Genomic DNA, 24,991 nt, shown 5'->3' on the forward strand with positions numbered 1-24,991 from the left:
GCTGCTTCGGTGCCCAGTAGGAAAAATCCTTCGACTGCTTTCTTTGCGTTGCCACCCAAGTACTTTCTTAGGTAATAAAGTTTTTCAGTCTTTGGAATGTTTTTCCTATCTATTAATGTTTCAAAGGATAGTCGCCAGTCTTTGAATTTCAAAGGATCTCCAGTGAACAATGTAGGCTCTGGTGTTGGAAGACGATTGGCACTTATAGCTTCTGCTAGCATGCTGACCAAATCAGAGCTGTTCTGCACTTGAGACATGGATGATAAAGTTGTTGGAGCTTGACCTGTAACTGGTAGGGGTTTAGGAACGAATGGGGGACTTGAGGCATTGAAGGTTGGTGTTACAACTGGCAGTGATTAAGGAATGACTGTAGGAATCGTGAGGTTTAGAACTTGGCTTTCTCCTGATAGTTCAACATCTTGCGGCAAGTCAATAGCTTTAAAGTTTTCTTCAACTTGATTGTAGACCTTTACTCGAGCTCTTGCAGCATTCAACTTCTTGACTTCCTGTAGGCGCTCAAGCTTTCGACGCTTGTCTTGCATTGCCTGTTGCATGGCTAGGTTCTCAGATTCAAATTGTGCCAGCTGCTGTTTATCTTCAGCCTCGAGCCTTTGAAGTTCTGTCACTTCCTTTTCTTGTTCAGCCAACACTGCTAAAACGTATTGAGACGCGGCAGCTTCAGCCACAGCTTCATTTCTTTTGACTGAGTAGATGCTAGACCGCGTAGAACCACATTTTGATTGACGAGACAGTGGTCTTGATAAAGAACCTGTTGAGTCTAGGATCGAACCAACATCAGGCCAAGATTCTTCTTCTTCATCTGCTGTAGGCCCTTTAAGTTGCCTTTTTGCCTTTTGAATAATGAATCCTGAAAGCGACATGCATGTGTCAACTCTGCGTCGCAGTTCTGGTTCAGGAGTTTGTTTTCGTCGTAACTCTTCATAAATTACCTTTATATCAGAACAGGTGCTTTCTATGTTCTCAACTAGTTCATTCAATTCATCGTTGGAAGCCTCATCAATCAATATTTCCTTGCCTATTCTTGCATGATACCTCCACTTCTCATAGACGATTCTGAACCTGCGTTGTACACTCTTAAGCCTTTCCCTTTCAAGTTCTCTTCCTTTCTCTGTCAGGGTTCGTGTTCTTTCACTTCTTCGAAACCCTTCCACTTCTTCTTCAGATTCAGTGTCTGTAGCTTTTGGTTGAGTGGGTAATTTGGCATTTTCAAGGCAGGTCTCAGTGCTTGAAACTGACATTTTGAGATAACTTGAATAGCTAAAGAGTATGAGCAAATATTGAATTGGATTTCTATTAGACTATGTGTACATGTAAGTTACAGCAAGCCTGAATGTGAGTAGCAAGGACGGTTGTTAACTGTATGAAATCCTTGATAACTGTGTGAAGACTATATGAGAAGCCTAACCCTTTTAATATAGACTTCAATATTGTATCAAGACAACTGTATCAACATTTAAAGTTATCTAGACTTCAAGTGGACTTCAATTTCAAAACAAAAAATAAGATTTGAAATCACTTTTGGCACAAATATGCAAACAAACCTTAATTTCAGAGCTAATATGCTTAGAAATGCATTAAATCACGTATCCTTCACATAAGAAAAGGTTTCCCTATCAATAGAGTAACCCTTTAAATTTCACTTAAGTTGCCCTTTAACTTGGTTACTTTCGTAAAAACGCACAATTTTACAAATCTTAATGTCCTATTTCCTTTAATCTTTATAAAGGACTTTCACTTACTTATGGATTCATATTACTGTTAAACCTCACTTATGGGATGGAGTTCCCCTTTAAACCTTATAACATGTAACAACCACGAACACCAGCACATTAGATTTATCCCCAAACACATAGGCTAAGCACACTGTAAAAGGTTAATAGACATGAGTCCTTAGTTGCAGTTTCCAAGTTGAACCACTTCTCACACCACTTTCACTTGAAGATTGTGGTAGAGCACTTCTTGGCTTCAGCATGAAACGCTGCGCTTTCAACACAGTCTAATCACCGTTGCTTGAGGTTGCTATGGCAACAATGCGCCATGGGCTTTGCTTATCTGTTGCTGGATCTCCGTCGCGCCGTTACCCGCTGCGGTGTCGTCTCTCCTACCCGTGTTGAGCAGGTGAGTTCTCACTGTAGCTCTCTTCACAACAACACAGACACAGGTCGGTTCTTTGATACGGGCGTTTATTGCTTGGACACGTCTTTCTCTGATGCTTCACTTCTGAGTCACGTCATTGACATAGCATGAGAACAAAGGAAAGTACAAATTGGCGGGAACATGAGTTAAAGTGCATTTACAGGTAGAACAACAATACCTCGTTGGCCGCTTGTCATGAAAAGAGGTTCTTGAGTCCATGAAAGTCCTTTTGAAAGTCTCTTTGACTGTCTGCTTTTAGCTTCAGACGTCGATAATCATAGCTTTAAACACTTTACAGAGCCCCGCGAAAGGCATCTGCTCCTTCACTCACGTTGGATCGTTTACAGTCCCTCAATGAATTCAGTCGTAGTGGTACTACACAGGGAACATTGGTTCCGGGGCGGAACGTAAAACACAGTGGACTAATGTACTTTTGACTGAAACACTTCTACCTGTTACACATTTTGAACTGTATGAAACAAATAATTTTACTCACATCATATTTAAATTTTTAACCTTACATTAAATGAATTATCTATTTATTTATTTATTGCATGAACTTATGGGATCAATTACTAATTATATATCATGAACAGATTTATGCAACGGCACTTATACAAACAGTGACTTCATGCACAAAAACAATCACAATATGCATAGATTTATGTGAGAGGAGGCTTACCTGTCCGAGAATTTTTAAATCCTGCTCCACCAAGAAAAAGGAGTAAACAGCAGCAAAGCGCTCCTCCACAAGTCCAAAGATGTATCAGTAAACTTTTTAGTCGAGCCCCTGCAGTATAGACGAGCTGTCAGAAGTCAGAAGTACAAGACGTGATGAGAGGCAGCACATACTGAAGCTGAGAGCAGAGCAGGTTACAACTCATATAAACTCTACGTCACTGCAGCTCTGCTCCCTGCGGTGTGATTCATCCCCCCGGGGGAACAACATGTCACGTAGTCAGATTAAATTGGAAACGTCTGACTTCTTGGGGGAAAAAAATAATTGTTTGTTTCATGAGTAACATTCAGAATGCTACATATCATAAATGACGGTGGAGAATTAATTTACTGAAGTGAAACTATAGTGAAAATAGGCTACAACACTTTAATAGGCTACTCTATCAAAAAGTAAGCACAACTACGAGTCAAGTATACCTTTCTGTAGGCCTATGAGGCAAGAATACGTCATTATACTTTTCTTGAATATATCTCGATCAAAAGATTAAGTACAAGTAGGCCTATAAGCCAAGTATACTTAGATTTTTCTGTATACTTGTCAGTATGAGCAAAGTATACTTAGACTTTTCTGTATACTTGTCAGTATGAGCCAAGTATACTTAGACTTTTCTGTATACTTGTCAGTATGAGCCAAGTATACTTAGACCTTTCTGTATACTGGTCAGTATGAGCCAAGTATATTTAGACTTTTCTGTATACTGGTCAGTATGAGCCAAGTATATTTACACTTTTCTGTATACTTGTCAGTATGAGCCAAGTATACTTAGACCTTTCTGTATACTGGTCAGTATGAGCCAAGTATACTTAGACTTTTCTGTATACTTGTCAGTATGAGCCAAGTATACTTAGACTTTTCTGTATACTTGTCAGTATGAGCCAAGTATACTTAGACTTTTCTGTATACTTGTCAGTATGAGCCAAGTATACTTAGACTTTTCTGTATACTTGTCAGTATGAGCCAAGTATACTTAGACTTTTCTGTATACTGGTCAGTATGAGCCAAGTATACATAGACTTTTCTGTATACTTGTCAGTATGAGCCAAGTATACTTAGACTTCTCTGTATACTTGTCAGTATACATACTTTTCTGTATACTTGTTAGTATGAGCCAAGTATACTTAGACTTTTCTGTATACTTGTCAGTATGAGCCAAGTATACTTAGACTTTTCTGTATACTTGTCAGTATGAGCCAAGTATACTTAGACTTTTCTGTATACTTGTCAGTATGAGCCAAGTATACTTAGACTTTTCTGTATACTTGTCAGTATGAGCCAAGTATACTTAGACTTTTCTGTATACTTGTCAGTATGAGCCAAGTATACTTAGACTTTTCTGTATACTGGTCAGTATGAGCCAAGTATACATAGACTTTTCTGTATACTTGTCAGTATGAGCCAAGTATACTTAGACTTCTCTGTATACTTGTCAGTATACATAGACTTTTCTGTATACTTGTTAGTATGAGCCAAGTATACTTAGACTTTTCTGTATACTTGTCAGTATACATAGACTTTTCTGTATACTTGTCAGTATGAGCCAAGTATACTCATGTATACTTTTGTTAAGTATGTCTCTGATAAGTACATAAAAAGTAAATTGAAAGCATACTCTCTTATTTTAAGTTTAAAAGAAGTATACTAATAGCACACTTGAATAAGCTTCTTTGTTTGCATTGTAAAGAAGTAGGCCTATTGTCAGCAAAGTGTATCAAAAGTTAAAGCACATCAAAATGACGTCACATATATATATTATTGAATAGTAGCACAAACGCTGAATTTTAGAACAGTTTGTTTGCAAAATGTTAGCAGTTCATCTTATTTAAACTTCCAAGGGACTTTACTGTGAAATGGACATTACTGAGTCGGTTTGCCAACTTTATGGCTTGTGATACATTTATCGAAGGCTAAATGTTACTTAAGCAAAAGTTACATATCTCAATTAGCCTAGGCCAGTGGTTCCCAAACGTTTTCACATCAAGGACCCCTAAACGAACACAAATATAGACCATGGACCCCCATTTGATAAGATTTGGTCACAGGGTCCCCTATCCGATAGTATCTTTGCTTTTAGATGTTTTATTACAGAAAGTCTATGAAACCCATAACTAAAATAATCATATATTCGTCATTGTGTCACTTATCGATGGAATTATAATGAAAATAAATAATTTCCCTTTTTCCTGGGGACCCCCTCTACGACCCCTGTGGGTCCCCAGACCCCACTTTGAAAACCACTGGCCTAAGCTACTTTGTTATTATCCACCACAGATATATTGAAGGGATTGTAATTTTTATAATCATCATGTCAGTGAGGTTTTATGAGCAGTTCTTGGTCATTCATCACTTCTTGATATACAGTCGTTGATGCGCAGTAAGTGGGCGAGTTCTTCCTTGCAACTTTTAAGAAATTTCACAACTGAGGAACCTGTTGGAAATGTTAGGCTTTTATTCTGAAGGTAGACTCAGTGTGATTCATGCTGACTAATTTTCATATGTATACTATATTGGAATCTATCTATCTATCTATCTATATCTATCTTTCTAATAAACAACAGACTTTACAGATTTTTCAGATGAAGTAGAAGCTTTATTAAAACGTGTGGTGCATATTCTTTAAAGAAAAACAGTACCAAACAACATACAACAAACTAGAGTAGAAAAATAAGTTCATATACCTTCAAACTAGAACATCTATAATAACCTATATTCTAAAAATAAGATTCTTACATTCACAAAATGCTGCATAATAGCTTTTTCACATAAAAATACATTTTGCAATGCATGAATAAAAGGTATCGATGGTCACAAAAAAGTGCAGCCACACGTAGGAACCTAAAAAGTTTAGTTGTTTTGGCCGATACATCTTAATCGGGTTCATATGTAAGAAAGAGAGAAGCAATTTCAATATAAACAAAAGGCTGGTATGTGGATTCTCTCTCTCTCTCTCTCTCTCTCTCTGCAGATCAATGTGTCTGATCAATTTTTATTAAATAGAAAATGTAAAAATATATAATTGATAGCTTTATTACAACAAGTAAACTGTTCAGGTTCTGTAAGTGAGGCTGGTTCTCAAGTCTTCTTGATTATCACATGCACCACGTGAGTGAAGATGTGCTGCATTATCATTTTTTACAACAGAAAAGTGCAATAACATAAACAAACTCAGGTCTGTAAATCTCCCATTAGACCTGATCAAAACAGCTGAAGTTCTCCTTTCAGGGATGTGAAACCTTACAGTCAATAACAATGTGTGGAGGCTAACAGCTAAAATAAGAAAACATGACAACAAAAAGGAATTTTATTCCATAAACACAGTTTGATTGCAGGAAGCTGCAGGCTTATCAGAAGGGTGGGTCTGTTCTTCGTAAATTTCCTAAGCATCTATTTTGGGCTGGATTTGTTTTCTTGTTTGATAATTAAAAAGAGAAATGATATCTTCACATACACCGGTGACAAAAGGCACAGCTTAATTGCAAATAAAAAAAAAGATTATTTCAAAATAGCCACAAGTGATTGAAAAAAATCACTTATTTTGTTTAAAATCAAGAAACAACAGACATAAAATCTGCAGAAACATGAAGGGAACATCAGAGGCACTTCATGGGACATTTGCACCATCATCTTTGCCATTATAACATACAGTACTGTTTAATATTGTACATGGAAACAAATATTTTCTGTGAAGAACCCATGAACAAAAAGCACACCCACCCTTATTTTTACATAAAACATTGATATAAAATACAGCGCAAACTGTTTGCTCATACTTTAAGCATAAAGAGCATCACTCATATTTTCTTGTAGCCTACAGAATGTAGACTTTATAGTTTGCCCTTGAAAATAAATACTCTATGTCTACAGTATGTATGTATCACTTTCAATCCCTCCAAAGGCAATACAGCTTATATTATGATTGTGATATGTTAAGGATGAACCGAGTGAAATATCTTCACTTTCACTTAAAGCGTTCCTGAATAAACACGTTTAGAAGTTAGCTACTTCTTGCCTGCTGTGACAATAATGACACTAAAACAAAAATTCAGTCATCACCAATACAACTTGATCCACCATTTACATTATCAATGAGGAAAATAAGCAAAATTAAGAGGGAAATGGTAGAATTTCTGACCCATAATGCAACAGATGATGCTATTAGTGGAGATTTTTGGTTGTAAAACAATTTGGTCCCATTTTCTTTCTTGTTAAATATCTCATGACCCCTCAGATTTATCTTGAGACCTCTTGGGGGGCCCTGGTTAGTTGTACCGTTAAACAGTTGGTGTACAACGAAACTGAAATAGAGTTTCAGTTGAAATCAAGGTGAGTAGATAATGACTGAATTATTATTTGTCATCCAAACCTTTCAAATCAGGGCTAACTTAGCCCAGATAGGTTAAAGATGTGATAGTCTGTCTTTGGCGTTCAATATAAGATAGAGCGCTTCATATTTGGGATTCTCCGGTGTGCTGCCCGCTCCGAGAACCCTAAAAGAACACAAACAGCACAAGTTCAGAAACAGTGTCAGACAACATACTGTATGTAATGTGTTTGCTGCAATGGAAGAAGTATGATTTCATCAAAGTAAAAGCAGCAATACCACAATGTAAAAATACTCCATAACAAACTTCATAAATACTACCAACAAAATGTACTTAAAGTATTAAAAGTAAACGAATGCATCATGCAAAATAAGTGCTATATTGCTATATTGTTATATAGTATATAGGGCTGTCTAAGTTAATGCGATAATAACACATTAATGCAAATTAGTTTTAACGCCACTAATTTCTTTAACGCAAAAACTGGCATGGCCAGTTTCAAAGTGGTCCCTTAACCTCTGACCTCAAGATATGTGAATGAAAATGGGTTCTATGGGTACCCACGAGTCTCCTCTTTACAGACATGCCCACTTTATGATAATCACATGCAGTTTGGGGCAAGTCATAGTCAAGTCAGCACACTGACACACTGACAGCTGTTGTTGCCTGTTGGGCTGCAGTTTGCTATGTTATGATTTGAGCATATTTTTTCTGCTTAATGCAGTACCTGTGAGGGTTTCTTATGGTTTTGTGTTGTTCATTGATTTCCAATAATAAATATATACATACATTTGCATAAAGCAAATATATTTGCCCATTCCCATCTCGATAAGAGTATTAAATACTTGACAAATCTCCCTTTAAGGTAGATTTTGAACAGATGTGCAATTAATTAGCGATTAATCACGATTAAATATTTTAATCGATTGACAGCCCTAATTGTATATTATATAACTTAAATAAAATCTTTGATGCATTACCATGTAAATCTTTTTTTTCATATAGTTGATCAAGGTGGAGCTAATGCAATCTTTGTTAATCTTTAACAATGCATTATATTTTAAAAGATATGTATGTCAAATTTGAATCTGCAAAGTAACTCATTGCTGTAAATGTCAGATAAATGTAGTGAAATTAAAAGTTAAATTAAAGAGTACTTACACTTACACTTGAAATGTATTAAATGTAAGTATTAGGTTGTATAAAAAGCAAATACTCAAAGTACAATACCTCAAAATTGTACAGAAGTTGAGTACATGTGTTTGTGACTTAGGGAGATCGATAGTGAGTGAAGTCACTTACTTGTGTCTGACTACTGGAGGGATTGGTACTGCTGAAGTCGGAGTATCTCTTCTTCTGTGGTCTGCAGATATAGGAGAGGAAATGGGCGTACTCCTCTCTCACCTGCAGAGGGCAGCAGAACATCAGGGAAATTCACAAATGCACTGCTCAAAACCCCTGACATCTTTGTTGTTACACTTTCACTTATAGCTGAATTTTTATAGTTTCATTTATTGTGTTAACCTCTGACCCTTATGTATACAGACACAGTTACACACACACATACAGCTAGTGTATCCTACCTGTTTAGACAGCAGGCAGTGCATTAAGAAGACTAGCGCTCCCTGCAGGCTATTGAGGATAGTGAAGATGTATGCTACCACTGTGGTGCCCTCTTGAAACAGGAAGGCCCCAAACACCCACATCAGACCCAGTATGCACATCTGGGCGATAGCTGTCACCGTGAAAGCTCTGCAGAGTTCAAAAGGAGGATGGGGAAGGGAGGGGGGGATCAGAGAAAAGGCAACAGTCAGAGAATGAAAGATAAGATTAACATGAACCCAAACACACGGATGACTCAGTTGCAGTCTGGAAAACCCCTGCAGTTCACTGTCTATTGAGAGATGGTGGAAGAAGAGAAACCAAAGGCAACTGATGAATAAAAGATTAAAGGAAAATTCAGGAAAACAGTTTCCGGCAATGTACTGTACTGCACTCTGCACGGGCCCTTTGTAGTATTTGGTGATGTATGCCTCTTATTCCTATTAATGACTGGCGATATAACTCACATCGAGATAAAGAGGAGATTAATAGCATATAAAAGTTTAACCATCTAAAACACCAGGTTTTAATTTCAGTCCCTCAGAATCTGAGAAAATCCATCTGAAATGAGGAATGGGATGATTTTCCACTGCCAGAAAACCATGGAAACCTTTTGATTATAATCTAATGCTTTCAGAGTTTTTCCTCCCTGGACTTTAGCACAAGACATTCACATTCACATTCCCCTGGGCTAAATTGAACATCACTGATTGATGAACCAGTGTATCCAAGGATGGATTATTTTTTCATCAAGGCTAAAATGTGTCTGCAGCTGCTCATGTTTATACAGTGTTGTCTGCAAATGCACCGAGTGGAGTAAAATATGAGCATGCATAGTTGGAGTGGGGTGGGGGGGGGCGCACAGTAGCACGTCAGCAGAGAGCAGAGTTGGTACTATAAAAACATTCGCTACATTTTTCCCCCACAAAACTCTCACGTTCTTTCCATCCATGCATTTTTCAGTTCCCAAATCTGCTCCATTTGGGCAACATACGTGTTGACTTGCGCAGTGGAAAAGGTGAGGGTCACATTGGTTCACACATTATAACAGCAGGAGCAGACACACACACAGACTGACTTAATTTTGTGCAATTTGGAGAGGTCTGGGTTGAGGCTGGTGAACTTCTGGGCGAGCTTCCAGACGGTGACGATGAAAAAGATGACGTTGAAGATGATGATGAAGCACACGGGGCCAAAGAAGCTCCAGATGAGGCCGTCTTTCAGGGACAGCCAGCAGCTAGTTGAGAGGAAGGAAACACATGTGCATTACAGGGTTTTCGTGAGATAGATGACAGCAGGTCTCTGTAATGCACTGATGTAATTGCCATCACACATGAAGAATGCAAACACACATACTGTAACACTTACTGACGGTCAGTGCCGTAGCCACTTGGTCTGATGATGGCAGATATGATGACGATAACCAGGGGTGTCCCATAACCAGTGACGAATAAGTAGAGGGGCCGGATGTTGGCGTTGAACACCAGGACCACCATGCGGTACAGCTGCACCCCTTCTAACAGCATCCAGGTAAACACTCCCAAGAAGAAGAAATGGAGCAACCCTGCAACGAACCTGCAGCCGCCCTGTAATAATGTCACATGCGAACATTAAGAAAGATGAGATCAGAGAGGACGGAGCAGAGGAATGAACTGTCTCACAGCACTAATCTAATAAAGACAATACTTTGAATAAGAAATGTCCAAGCTCTTTGTGACTATCATGACTCAGTTAGATTACAGTCAGATGAATTAAATCAAGACCAGCAGACGAAGAAGTAGTTAGATCCTTAAGAAGGAATACCACTCTACCAAAAGTAAAAGTACTCAAATCCTTTCAATGCGTGTATCATTAAAGCTGCAGTTGGTAACTTTAAGCAAATGTGATAAAAAGTTATTTCTATAAAGCTGTCACTATATCCTGACAGTAGTGCATGAGACAGATAATACGTGAAAAAAAATCATGTTCTTCTGCCTCCTCCTGGAGCTCCTAATGGCATTTGCTAGACTTCAATGTGCCCTAAGGAAAACTACCAATCAGAGCCGAGCAGTTTCTACAGCAGCTGTCAATCACTGCTCCCGAAGCTCGTGAACTCCGATCAAACGGTCAAACTAGGCAGCGCTGATCAAATATGAATCAATATTCAGTTACTGTAATGCTTCTTTCTTGCCTCAAATGTTTTCAGAAACATCTTGTAGTGTACTTTTCAGCTGTAAAATGATAAATTTGCTCGGGCCGGTGGGCGGTGCTTGGTTTTGGCTCGACAGTTTTCCACATGGCCAGGTCCCAAACTTTCTTTGTTTTGCGAGCAGTGATTGACAGCTGCCCAGACACGGGCATAAATAAATGTAGTTGAGTAAAAAAGGTGCATCTGAAATGTTGTGGAGCACAATGTAAAGTTGCATAAAATGGAGAGTACAAGTTCCCAAAAACTGTACTTAAATACAGTTATTTTCCGCCACTGAGTAAGACAGTTCTGGGTCATTTAGAAGTGCTCTCTACTAGTACGTACAAACAAACTTCCTATTTTGTGATTTTCCGCTCCACTGTCAGCCTTCTCAAGAGAACTGTCTGAGAAAAAGTCTCAAAGCACAGTTTTTCCCCCTTTTTTGCCTCAAGATAACCACAGGGGTATTCAACTGTAACGTGGCAGAAAGACGGGCTTGAGGTTTAATATTGCAGGAATGCTCTGATGTGGGCTCTGCTTTGGTGCATGTAAACAGGAAGATGAGTGGAACAGTTAATCCCACTGTAACATTTTAATCAAATGACTTTCTTAATAAAGACAAGGTCAATAGTGACATTATTGCAGTGTAACTGTGCAACTGAAGTCATTATTTGCTTGCACAAACATACCACAGGTTCAGTTTGTGAAATGCCAGCCAGAAAGATGAGGTCAGCCATGAAGAGGCAGATGCAGAGGTGCAGGTGGATGGTGGTGCGGGTGCCATGTATGGAGCGGCAGAACTTGAATGTCAGGATGCACAGTACGAGGCACAACAGGGAGATGGTCAGCCCTATCCAGGTCACCACCTTGAGCCCAAAGATGGGCTGGTAGAGAAAGACACATTAGGTCACGAGGTCATCATTTACTTCATAATGTGTGAGTGTTTTTTCACACTGACAGCAGGTGAGTGAAGAAGAGACGGAAACATTGTCCATCATACTTTACTTGGTAAAACAATAACTCATATTTTGGCCTCTTGGGAGCAGCGCAAACAAACATAGCGTAAACACAGCATTGATATATTATCACTTTATAAAGTTGATATGGCAAACTTGTTAGCAAACAGCTGTCTATTTACGCGTCCAGCAGATACGGAGCAACATCATCATTCATTTGGAGTCGTGTTTCAGGCCACCTGACGAACTAAGTCCAATATTTACTCTCTTCTTTGGTCTCCACCAACCCCAGAGGGCAATATCTGGCTCTTTAGCTGCTAAATGCTCCACTATGTTCCCCAGCTAGCCGCTAATGTTGTCATTTGGTAGCCATAGGTAGATAAATCATTTATCAGAGCTTCGGCTGCGGCCAAAAACAGCATGAGAAGTTATTGAATAAATAAATAAGTGATAATGAAATAAATAATCAGACAAATAAATTGTGGAAAATATATAAAAGAAACAAGTAATTAAATCAATTAAAATTAATAAATAAGAGTTATAGGACTTAAGATTTTACATTTCAAGCCACTTTTTTTAATTCATAATGTTACTTTTCATAATTTGACAATAGGTTTTTATGGTGTGTGTGTCTGCTTCTTACCTCCATGGGGTAGAGGGCCATGAGCACAGCAAAGCTGCTCAGATGTTCACATGTGCACACAGTGTGTGTGGCATTGGAGTTGGAGGGCTGTTTATAACAACCGTCTGTGGACCAGGCCCCAGTCTCATCCCAGTACGCACAGATGTAGCTCACCTTAGCCGACTTCGCTGTGTTCTATAAACAATACAATCATGTCAAAAGCAGACGATATTTCTTTCTTCATATTCCAGTACTCCTGTTTTGACTATAATGATCAAAAGAAGTGGGACAACCACACTGAGAGGACAGGAGGGACTACCTGTTGATGTCTGAGGGTGATGTTGACAGGGGAGCTCAGGTTCTGAGTGGACGGGTTAGAGACCACAACGGACACAACTTTAGAGGAGATCTGAAAGGAGGGTTTCACACCATCCTTTTCATGTCCTGTGAGCTTATCAAAGGACCGGTTAACAGATATCTTAAGGTTCTTGTAGCTCAACAACGAAGCCAGAGCAAAACCTGCAAAAGACAACAAGAAATATGATAGTATTCATTGATAAACATAAAAAGTATGACCTTTTTTGTCAGAAGAGAATTTACCATGGTAGGATCCCGTCCCAGCTGCTGTTGTCCAGTCAGTGTCGAGTGTAGCATTCTCATTGGTCAGATGGATTGGTCCAGTGGGTCGCGTCATTCCCCTCTGCACTGCAATCTCTGCGTCTATTTGAGCAAATAACTAATTTCAAATAACACAGTTCACATTAGCTTTTCCACCATTATTTATTAAACTTTGCCTGCATCCTCGTCCTGGAAAAGGCCGAATCACGGCTGAGCTTGTGGACACTGTTACCTGTCTCAGTGGTCTCTATCTTGGTGCGGTTGCGTTTGAGCTGTGGGCCAATGAGCATAATGGCGTTCTCAACCGTACCAAGCAGTCTGCTCACATCTTCACTGCTGTCCAGGTGACCGGGGGACAGGATGGCCTCTGTCGCTGTGAAAAGTTTCTGTCCAGGTTGCAGGACACAAGAGAGGGGGAATTGAGAATACCGTATGTGTTTGTAGGTGTAAGAATGTGTGCGTTTGCGTTGTATCTGCTGCTCTGACCTCCAGTAGCGCCTCTCCATCGGTTTTCCCTTCACCAGTAGCGCTTGGGTTAGACAGAGCCAAACAGCTGTTTCTCATCAAGGACATAATGTCTGCCAGGCCTCCGAGCGTCTGAGAGACAGAGACAGAGACGGGGGGAGAGAATAATAAGACTATTCAGTTTGCCCTCTAGAGTTCATGTATACTAAACCCTACAGGGCTGCAGGGAGGTCAAGCAAATAGAGGAAATTGGTTGAAATGTTCTTGTGCTGACCTGCACTTTGAGCTGCAGGGACAAGTGGGAAAATAAACCCTTTAGAAGAACTTATTGTGCTAATAATTTTGTATCTAACAATGCAGCTTACCGGCCCGCTGCCTCCATTGAAGTTGTCACAGCTGAGCTCTAGATGGAACGGAGCGAAACAACAGATTATCATCTCAGTTTGATTCGTCACTACAGTATGCATTGAAAGCAGAGGAGTGTGATATAATCTACACAGCAGAGCAGCAGCACTGAACAGAAACTCATCCCCATTATCCTGTGAGACATACACCACAGGTTATCTGAGCTCAGATGAGTCAACGCAGAAAGTACGCAACAACGACATCTGTGTTGGGAAGTTTATCCAAGGAGGGTGTGAGCAAGTAGAGGCTTAATATGAGGAGAAAAGTAAGTAGGTAGGTAATGGTGATGGAGAGGGATCGTGCATGCATACACTCACCTGAGCATGGGGTCCTTGGGATGCCATAATTGGTGTATCCTTGGGGACACTTGCACCAGTAACTCCCATTACTGTTTTCACAAGTCCCTTCTTTTCCGCAGAGTTCTTCTATTTTTCTTATTTCTTCAGCTTCGGCGCATTCATTTATGTCTGTGTGAGGAGAGGGAACGGAGACATCAGTTATCACTGGCATTCCTCGATGGCAATGGTTTCAGTGAGACCAGCTGGAAACAGATCTGAATATAGCAGGCATTGCAAATGGAACAAACATCTCTGCAATGTAACCAGGGGCACGGTCGTGTGAGTCTTTCATTGTTGCAAAAGGATCTTAGACAGTTCCGAACTTTCCGGGCAACCGGTGTCGTGAGATGTTCTCAAGAGCTGCAATTTGTACTAGCAGGAGGCAGGAGATGGCTTTGTGGTTTAGGTCAGAGTACAGGGATGGCTGAGTCACGATGAAACAAAAGCATGTCTGACCTTTGGGAGATCAGCCCAGGACAGGCAGTGTTTGATTTTGGAAATGATCCCTATAGGTGGAGAGGGAAGCTATGAGTTTCCTGAATCTTTCATAAGAGTTTTATTTGAATGTGTTTCTATGTGCCTGTAAAATTACCAGGGGTGTTGTCAGAGGAGTTGCTTCTGTTCTTCACTGAGAAGCTCCCAAAAGATTTCATTATCACTACAATCTCTCGACTGTTCGGCTTAAAGTAACTTTTGATAAAAAGGAAATGACACATTCTCCTCCTTACGAATTAAAAGTGGAAATTATTTGCAGTAAAATGCACCAATACTCCCAGGGGTTTTGCTACTACAATCTTACCTGGGCTACTATGTTATATCTTTTATCATTAAACCTGCAGTAGGCAGAATATTTTTGGCATCATTGGGCAAAAATTCCATATTAACCTTTCAGCATATTGTTATTCAAGTGTTCTGAGAGATAACTAGACTTCTGCACCTCCTCATGGCTCTGTTTTCAGGCTTTGAAAAATCTATGACGGGAGACTTTGACCAATCACAGGTCATTTCAGAGAGAGAGCGTTCCTATTGGCTGTTCATTCAACGGAGGCAGCTGTCAATCACTCATTACAGTAACAGAATATTGATTCATATTTGATCAGCACTGCCTAGTTTGACCGTTTGATCAGCGTTTGTGAATGATTGACAGCTGCTCAGAGACGGCAGGCTCCCGCTCGGCTCTGATTGGTTGTTTTCCTCCAGTCTGTGAAATCTTGCAGATGTCATTAGGAGCACCAGAGGACACCAGAGGACACAAAGTCACATGACTTCTTTCAGATTATCTGTCTCATGCACTACTGTCAGGATATACTGAACGTTTTCTAAAAATAACTTTTTTTTAATCATATTTGCTCTAATCGTACCCACTGCAGCTTTAAGGCCTCAGTATGCTAAGTCGTACGACATGACATCTGAGTATTAGACAGGTTTAGAATGGCGCTCTACTTGGCCATGACAGCGTGCTGCTTGTCACGTAGTGGCAAGGGCAGGAAAACACGCTAAAATGGAGTGCAGAGGACACATGACACAGTGTCGCTGGATATCTATCAGCTGATAATCAAATAGTAGCAGAGATGCTTTGGTTAACTTTAATTTAACAATGTCAAGTGTCGGCAGAGACAGTGCAGTGCAGCTTTCATCTACATTGTTACCTCTGCCAAGGCCGAAGGCCTAGGAAAGAGGTTATGTTTTCACCGGTGTCGGTTTGTTGGTTTGTTGGTTTGTTTGTTGGTTTGTTTGTTGGTTTGTTGGTTTGTCCGTTTGGAGGATTACATGAACGACGTACATGAAACCTGCCTCTCTGAGCGCACTTCTATTTTATTGCTAACAATACGTGTGTTATTTTCTGTACTTGTCACACAAATCAACTGTAGACAAGTGTAAATAATAGTATATATTCACCCTTGCAGTTTCCACGGCTACTGGCGGCGTTGGTGTACCCAAAGTGGCAGGTGCACTCGTAGGTCCCAATCCGGTTCGTACAATTGGCAGCGTGACCGCAGATATTGCCATCATCGGTGCACTCGTTGACATCTGACAGAGAAGCAAGACAAGTTGCATAATACCAGTTGTACAAGAGAGAGAGACACTGATCACACACAGAGACACACACTCACCTTTGCACTGTCCGTCTAGAGTGAAGTTAACCTGCCCTCTGATGTTTTTGTAGCCCGGCAGGCACTGGCAATAGTAGCTGCCATTCGTGTTGAAGCAGGTTGTGTTATCCCCACATAGTCTGTTGGCGCACTCATCCTCATCTGGATTTGGATACAAATACATAAAGAAAAGAGAATACAATTATAGTGATGACTCTCACAGGTCAATACATAATAAAACATTCTTGTCGGTAAAAATAAACTTGTCGTCTTGATTTTAAGCAATCTTTCTTATTAGCTCTTTTTGTTTTAGCTCCTCTGTCCATTTGTATTTGTTTTTGCTAGTTGCTTGAAATCGTGGTGATCTAAGAATTTAAACCTCTTCTACTGTTGTTTTCATTGCAATCTACTCTGGATATATCCTAAAATGGAAAAAACGAAGTGGAAAGTCACCAAAAAAAAGGCTACTTTTATTGGTCAACTCCAGTAAGAGGTATTGCATAATGAGAACACCTCTTATTTCTGTGAGCTCTTGTCTTGAGTAGAAGCCACTACAAAAACATTGGTGGACAGAAGCAAGACAGTGGAGAGGGATGGTTAAATTGAGAGGTCATGGTAGATTATTACCAACGCATCCACCGCCTTTTGTTTCGTAGCCCTGGCCACAATCAAGGAAACATTTCCCCAGCGTACACAATAAGCCTGTGGGGAAAGAGAGAAAGAGGTCATTTAGTTTCAATTCACAATTAGGGCAGAATCTTGCAATAACAAGAAAGACACAATTGACACATTGTGCCCTTTTTAAAACTTTACTCAGACAGTCAGGCCTTCATGGGAAACCTCCAAGCATAATTCTTCCCAGAAAGGGCATTTGAACAGCTCAATTAACCCCCCGAGTTGGCTCCAAAAGCTGCTACACTGGGGATGGTGCAACAGTTGAGCAAAAATTGTAACCCACATTAGTGGTGCCCCATTTTAATTTTTGCTCCTGATAAATATATAAAATATGACAAAACTTCCCCAGACTTAAATTTGAGAATTATATGCAATTTTGCTGCTGAGCTATTACACGTTTTCCAGCAATGATGGTATTAATTTACATGTCAAAACATACCTCAGAGTTTTCTATTTTCCTGTGAAATGTCTCAAACTCCTGACTTTTTGAACGACCGGTCTCAACACTATTGGATATATTGACATGAACATGGTAATGAACATCTGCTAAACATCTGCATGTTGTCATTCTGAACATGTTACTGATCATCTACATTTACACATCTACACTGACCTTGCAATATCATCACTACTACTCGTGTAATCCATACTTTGCAATATTCATTCTCACTGTGCAATATAATTTTTCCACTTGTACATTTGTTAATAGTCTGGTAATAGTCAATACTGTATATATTGTTCCAATTTTGAATAGTTCCCCTTGTTTATATTGTACCTATTTTTAATATTTCCCCTTGTTTATATTTTTCCTATTTATTTATAATTAACTGTTATATTAATTGTTCATATTTTGTTTCACTTTTGTTTTGCTTTTTGCACCGTGTTGTATCTTGCTTTTAGTTTTTTACCCATGCATCTTGTTTTTTTTGCACTATCCCCTTTGCTGCTCTGCACTGCAAATTTCCCCACTGTGGGACTAATAAAGGAATATCTTATCTTATCTTAGCTTATTGTTGACAAGTTAGTTATTAAACTGAAACAGAAAATTGTTAAATGAGAGATTAAGATAATTTAGTTGTAAACAAGGTAGGATGTAAATAGTTGAATAAGCCTTTAGTTTCAGCTCTTTTGTTTGATTGGTTGTTGTAGGTGTCAGTCAATGACACCTGTGTGGTGATTGGTTGTTGTAGGTGTCAGTCAGTGACACCTGTGTGGTGATTGGTTGTAGATCAGGAAGAGGGCGGGCGAAAGAGAAACACACGGGAGAGACGCTAGCGAAGAGTTCAGGAAAAAGAGTTAGGTCGAGTAAATGGAGGAAAAATAGTAGCAGTATGCTAAGACACCAACACACAGTTTTCTCTTTTTAATGTTGGTTAATTAGCCCGACCGTTAGTGTCTGTGTGTGCGTAACCGTGAGCCGCTAAGCTAGCGGGAGTAACGATGCTAACTGTTGAGCTACAGGATGCTAATTCAGTTTATCTGGTAGCTTCGGCTAGCAGCAGTTTCTTTAAGTTAGCTTGTGTGAATAGTGGATAAGTGAACGAGTTGAGTGTGAGCTTGGACCCGGCGCTGCATTCAAGGTCAGATTGACCCCACGGTGAGCGGGAAAGCTGTGTGGGTCCTCTGATGAAGACACCTGTTGGCCCGTTAAGATGCTACAAGGTCGCTATTGCTAACCGGAAATGGTGTCTGTTCTGACGAGGATTTCACCTCCTCTGCCGTCTTGCTCGATCTTTAGCACCACAAACTGTTTCTCCAGGACTGACGCTGAACTGTGAGTTTGACTTTCTGTGTTTTTTCTCTGTTGAGGATAACCTGAGCAACACACAGGCCTGCAACTTCTCTCCTATCTGATATGTGAGGGTGTGAAGGTGTGTGTGGGTGTGAGGGTGTGAGGGTGTGAAGGTGTGTGAGGGTGTGTGGGTGTGTGAGGGTGTGTGGGTGTGTTAGGGTGTGAAGGTGTGTGAGGGTGTGAAGGTGTGTGAGGGTGTGTGGGTGTGTTAGGGTGTGTGGGAGTGTGAGGGTGTGAAGGTGTGTGAGGGTGTGTGGGTGTGTTAGGGTGTGAAGGTGTGTTAGGGTGTGTGGGAGTGTGAGGGTGTGTGGGAGTGTGAGGGTGTGAAGGTGTGTGGGTTTGTGGGTGTGTGAGGGTGTGTGGGTGTGTTAGGGTGTGAAGGTGTGTTAGGGTGTGTGGGAGTGTGAGGGTGTGAAGGTGTGTTAGGGTGTGTGGGAGTGTGAGGGTGTGAAGGTGTGTGGGTTTGTGGGTGTGTTAGGGTGTGTGGGTGTGTGAAGGTGTGTTAGGGTGTGTGGGTGTGTTAGGGTGTGTGGGAGTGTGAGGGTGTGAAGGTGTGTGGGTTTGTGGGTGTGTTAGGGTGTGTGGGTGTGTGAGGGTGTGAAGGTGTGTTAGGGTGTGAAGGTGTGTTAGGGTGTGTGAGGGTGTGAGGGTGTGTGAGGGTGTGAGGGTGTGTTAGGGTGTGTTAGGGTGTGTGAGGGTGTGAAGGTGTGTTAGGGTGTGAAGGTGTGTTAGGGTGTGAAGGTGTGTTAGGGTGTGTGGGAGTGTGAGGTTTGGTCTAGTTTGCTAAAGAGCTCACTTTGTGGTTAACAGGGTTATTTAAAGGGATTTTGCCTGAGAGGATTGTAATATTTTGGTATTTCTTTCAGGTAATTAATTGATCTGCTAATTTTCATAGAGGTAATTTTGTTTAATATCATTTTAAGGGTTACCATTTATTATTTTAAAGGAGTCTAAATTGTGTTATTTTTTTTGTACCTTTGAACTGAGAGGGTAAATATTGTTTGTACATTTCAAAAATCAGTCAGTAATAGTTATTCCTTTTCGTTCCAAATATTTGTCTGGGGTCAGTTATTTATAATAGAGCATAGTCAACTAGAATAGGCCGTTTTCACAGCAGCCAGTTTGACATGTAATTGCAGGGTAAACACAGATCTAATTGATCAAATGAATTATGGTCCCGTTCTTTATTAATGTCACAGCCGTTCCAGTGAGCCCGCATGCACAATACCAGGACCCTGGCCCACCTAAATGGAACAGGAACATTAATATTATTAGTTAAACCTGCGTTTACCCTGCAATGACATGTCAAGATGCCTGCTGAGAAAAGGGCCTATATATATATATATATATATATATATATATATATATATATATATCCTCAATATATATATATATATATATATATATATATATGTATATATACTGTCGTATGGAATTATAAGTTTCACCCAAAACAGCTAAACCCTTCGTGGTAGCTACTTTAGGAATCCAAACCCACACACCTCATCATTCCAGTCTAAAGTTAGTTATATCAACTTATGCATAATATAAAGTGTTGGTGTGCTGCAGACTTGGCCGTAGGCTCTTGTAACAAACATGTAACAAATACCTAAGTAAAAAACAAAACAAGAATAACAAATAAAATGAACAGTAAAGATTTAGAAATCTGTCAATAAACAAATAATCAACATAATTAAATATTCCATGAACTAAAAGGAGTGGGATGAAGTAACTGTCACAGCCTATACATGGTCCTACCCTTTCTCCATAACTCAAACAATTAACTAAATATTTATCATATATTACTTTTTTTAATTTCAATTCCAACCTTAGTAATGAAGTGATATTTTTCACCGGTTGTCCACGTTAGGTCAGATAACCCTTTATTATCTGTTGATGTAAAGAGTTAAAGCAGCAGAAGGAGCTGTGGTGTCTCTCTTTCACACACTGCGGGTGAAGTAGCCTGTCACTGAAAGACCTGTTTAACAACGCACGGGGCGAGCATTGGCCTTTTGTAGATCATCTTCAGAACATTGTAGTTTCACAACAGCAGACCTGCGTCACTAACAACCGCCGCCGTTGCATCATAATTACAGAGCCTAGTGTAACTTAAGTGCAGTCGGATTCTCTCAACGCCGCGGTTGTATTTTATAAGTCCTTATGAATTCTCCTTCACATCTTTCCTTGACCCCATGACGTTTTTCACCGAGGTCAAGGAAAAGTGGTTAGAAAAAGACATTAGCACGTCATTTTTTGACTTTTCGACCGCAGCCTTGGTCGTGTTGGTACATGGGTCACTATTGGAATCAATTGTAGCTGCTGTGACATCAGGCTGACTACGTCTGCCATCTTTCAGTGACGTGTTTTCATTAATTGTTGGGTTTAACTAGACAGTTTTCAGGTGAGCTAGTGTTGGTTTGCTGTATGCCACCTTTTGAATTATATATGTGCATGATTTCAGTGATTGTTTTCTTCCTCCTGCTAAACTCCACCTCCTACTGGTCATATTACCCACACACCACAACAGACACATGTCAGTCACATTTTTTGACTCATGATTCACCGGTGAAGAAAACGACGCCCCCTCATATGGCGTAAGTACAAGAATATTCCAAACCCTCCTGTGTTTCCCTCCCTCGATCACAATGAGCCCTCTGTCGTTCTCTGATGAAGCTGGAGCTCCCACACTAACACCACTTAAGGAAATCCAGGCAGAGTTTGACAGCGAGTGTGTGAAACAGTGTGACTTGAGTCTAACTTCATGACTAAATAACTGTGGACAGAAACAAAGCCTGCAAATATACAAAGAGTGACTTTGTGCTCAGCTCGCAGCTGACTTTCATTCACCAGTAAGCAGAGTGGTGAATGAGAAGCTGTCTGTAACATAAACTGTCCTCTCTGTGTGCCTCTTCTTTCTCGCATTTATTCATAAGCTGTATGTTGCATTTTTGTCAGTCTGTCTCTCTTCCTGTTGCATTACCTCTGGGACTGATAGAAAGTGGAAGTTATAAACGCAACCAACCCTTTTTGCATATGCCAGGGTTCGTCTCTATCTGTGTGTGTGTGTTATGTCGCATGCATATGAGAGCAACTGCAATTTCTTATAACCCAGAGGCCTCATTTAACTTAACTAAAAGTTAAGCTGACTAATAAAAGCTGTTTAGTCACATGTTTACAATTCAACACCTATTTCAAAACTATTGTAAAGTTTGCTTCTGCTAGCAGTGCTGAAAAAAATAATAAAACCTTTTTGGTTCAATACCTTGATGCTCAGTAAACTAAACATACCAAATTACAATAGCGATTATATTGATTACCAATAAAACAAACCATGGATGGACTTTAGTTTGTGTTCGACATCCTTTAGTATATGAATTTAGGCATAGATCATGAGCAGCTGTTCTGGCTCGTCTGTAGTCTAAAAAAAAATCATTGGACACAATTCTGTTTTTAGGGTCATAAATCATGGAATAGCTCCTCAGAATAAAAAACATCTGTCTGATTGTGTTGCCTCAAAATCTTTCAAACTTGAATGACATTGTTCAAGTAAATGCTCAACTATTTTTTTTATGACAGCCCCTCCTGTATTTTCAAACTGGGCCTCCTATAGGACATTTCAATTTCACACTCTTTAAAGGAGCACTGACAGCTAGCGTTTAAAATGGGTAACAGCAGTCCAAATTCAAAACATCATTGCAGTCAGTGCAAGTTTTCGTAATTTGAGGGTTACTTTCTGGACACAACCGCGTTATCCTCTGTCCAGCAGTAGTCTCGGTTCTCCAGCTGTGTGCCTCAAATACTCACTTTCTTGATAACCCAGCTGCACACGGACCACAGAGAGATGTGCCGAGGCTTTTCAGGTCGGGTAGAATCTAATGTTATGTTATCTCTCTTTTGGTCTCTGCCAACTTGTGACTGAAATATTTGCAGCGTGCTGCAACAGGAAACAAGGTGGTGAAAACCAAAACCAGAAAATTGTGGGCCAGAAAACCAAAACTCTGAGCTGTAAGAAGCTGAAATGCTCTGTAGAGTTGAGGGAAACTGCAGTTGGGTGATAGTTCTTGATGGGTTTGTCACTATAAGTGACTCCTTTTCACACCATTGTTAATATAAAAGTAATTGTTAATATCAGAGGTTTTGTTATATTGAGTACCTCTGCTTTTGTTGCAAACATGAACCAACAGTGTGTCGTTTGGCTCTGGTTAGGAAACCAAACTGTGATATGATCATTAAATATAATGGATAAATATATAAACAGAATATTACTTTTTATATTGACATACATATTTAATGTATTTTGTTGTTTTACTTAATAATTTTCATAGCAGATTTCAGATATACTTACACAGTTGGATATATAATATTACCTGTAGTAGTATAGTGTTATATGGTAGTTCAGTACACCCTATTATGTTTTGGATATGATATGATGTAATATGTATGTCCGACATGGTAGGGCTGGGACGACACACCTATCTCCCGATTCAATACTATCTAGATACTTGGGTGCCGATTGGATAGGTATTGCGATTTTTAAGTATTGCGATTTGATATTAAGATTTATTGCGATTTTTGTTAACTTTTGTAACACTAGCCCATGGGAAAAGTTGAATCATACACTTCTAGGGACTTTTACTTAAAATATCTAAATGAATACAGTGAAAAATGAAAATTTCAGATTTTCAGCATGTATGAAGTCAGAGATGTCCTGAAGTCAGATATACTGTATCAGTCATTATTTATAAAAAAAAAAAAATTCCAGCAACCCATAAATCAAAGACTAACGACATTTCCCTTATAAATTAGTGTTTTTTTTTCTTTTTAATTTATAAGGGACATGTAATGGTTTATACTTCTGAATTCTGTATACTTCTAAAAAATCGCAATACATAGGTTAATCGATTTTTAATAACATGGTCACCATATAGTGTACTCAATGATATCAGTACAAAGATGGAGTAAAAAAACATGTGTGTAAAAAGTTACACACTGTAGTCATAGTGAATTTTACTGGTATGTTATAAATATGTCCCATGGTGGTGAGCTTCAGAAATCTGCCTGACACAGATGCATAAACCACAAATATTTCTATCCTGTCAAGGTTTGTGGTTTACTAAAACACGCTTATTTTCTTCCTGTTGTGAGTCATTGTGCGCCATCAGACCTCTGCACGCTGCCACAACTCATTCAGGCTCTGGGTTTATTTTACTCTGACGGCCTGAGGAGCTGCTCTAACTGACCTGGGCCGCCCTGCAGCGTCGGTCCGGTGACTGCGGTTCTTACTGCACAGCAGCCACTCTGACCTTCGTCCATACGTCACAGCAGCAAACACAGCTGAAGGGCTGTGCACAGTGCTCACTGTCTGACCGGGTGACCGTTACTGATGTTGCCCATGTGACCTAGAATTAAGTTTCTAAAAATGTCACCCATTCTACTATCAAATAAACAAGTTGTGACCGTTGGTAATAGTTGCCATATTAGTGGTGAGAAATTGAGAAATGGAAGCTTATATATGGATAAAGAAATACATGTATTTACATGTTTCCATAGCTGTCATATATGAATAAGAAGCGGTGTGTCTGACTAAAACAAAAAAGTAGAAGTACATCAGCTGATGAACATTTCCACCAAACCTCCCTGTACTTTTGGTTTCTTCATTTTTCGCAACACACACACACACACACACACACACACACACATTGTGCTCTCATTGATTTACTTACCAAGAATAAGTAGCTCCTTCCCAGACCCCATGTCAAAGGCAAACCAATATCCCCACACAGCTGATGACTTTATCAGAACTATGAATTACTTGTAAATCTTGTAGATCTGGTTGATGTCCTGTAATAAAAGTTTAGATCCTGTCACAAAGTTCAAGAAATATTTGAGTATTTTTCAGACTTCTCTCTAGTCCAAGGTCCATAAAATCCAGTTTGAGAGTAAAAAACCCCCTGAAAAAAGATAAATCCTTTCTGTAGATGATGATTGTATGTCAGAGAAAATAACAGTGAACCTTGGCCAGCTTTCTTCCTCTCTCAGATTC

At 39.7% G+C, this 24,991-nt stretch overlaps 1 protein-coding gene across 1 annotated transcript; it reads right to left on the reverse strand.

Moving 5' to 3' along the window:
* Nucleotides 1-5,461: 5,461 nt before the first annotated feature.
* On the reverse strand, nucleotides 5,462-24,991 carry LOC141764169 (adhesion G protein-coupled receptor E5-like). The gene is made up of 17 exons (XM_074629163.1): nucleotides 24,672-24,991; nucleotides 17,109-17,183; nucleotides 16,503-16,643; nucleotides 16,288-16,419; nucleotides 14,368-14,517; nucleotides 14,011-14,048; nucleotides 13,667-13,777; nucleotides 13,413-13,566; nucleotides 13,163-13,282; nucleotides 12,882-13,081; nucleotides 12,584-12,757; nucleotides 11,674-11,868; nucleotides 10,186-10,403; nucleotides 9,896-10,054; nucleotides 8,799-8,967; nucleotides 8,518-8,619; nucleotides 5,462-7,380 (listed from the first exon to the last, which is right to left on the reverse strand). Exons 1-17 carry the CDS (start codon nucleotides 24,700-24,702, stop codon nucleotides 7,339-7,341), a joined length of 2,211 nt encoding a protein of 736 aa, XP_074485264.1. The 5' UTR covers nucleotides 24,703-24,991; the 3' UTR covers nucleotides 5,462-7,338.

Source organism: Sebastes fasciatus, chromosome 3, assembly GCF_043250625.1.
Source record: "Sebastes fasciatus isolate fSebFas1 chromosome 3, fSebFas1.pri, whole genome shotgun sequence".
NCBI classification, from domain to species: Eukaryota; Metazoa; Chordata; class Actinopteri; order Perciformes; family Sebastidae; genus Sebastes; species Sebastes fasciatus.

Excerpts from the sequence above, each read along its gene's own strand:
- LOC141764169 (XM_074629163.1), bottom strand. The coding sequence starts at position 24,702 with ATGGGGTCTGGGAAGGAGCTACTTATTCTTG. Across the intron at positions 16,420-16,502 it reads TCTAGACGGACAGTGCAAAG|ATGTCAACGAGTGCACCGAT; the intron begins GTGAGTGTGTGT and ends CTTCTCTGTCAG. Across the intron at positions 8,968-9,895 it reads TCCAAATTGCACAAAATTAA|AGCTTTCACGGTGACAGCTA; the intron begins GTCAGTCTGTGT and ends TGAACTCTGCAG.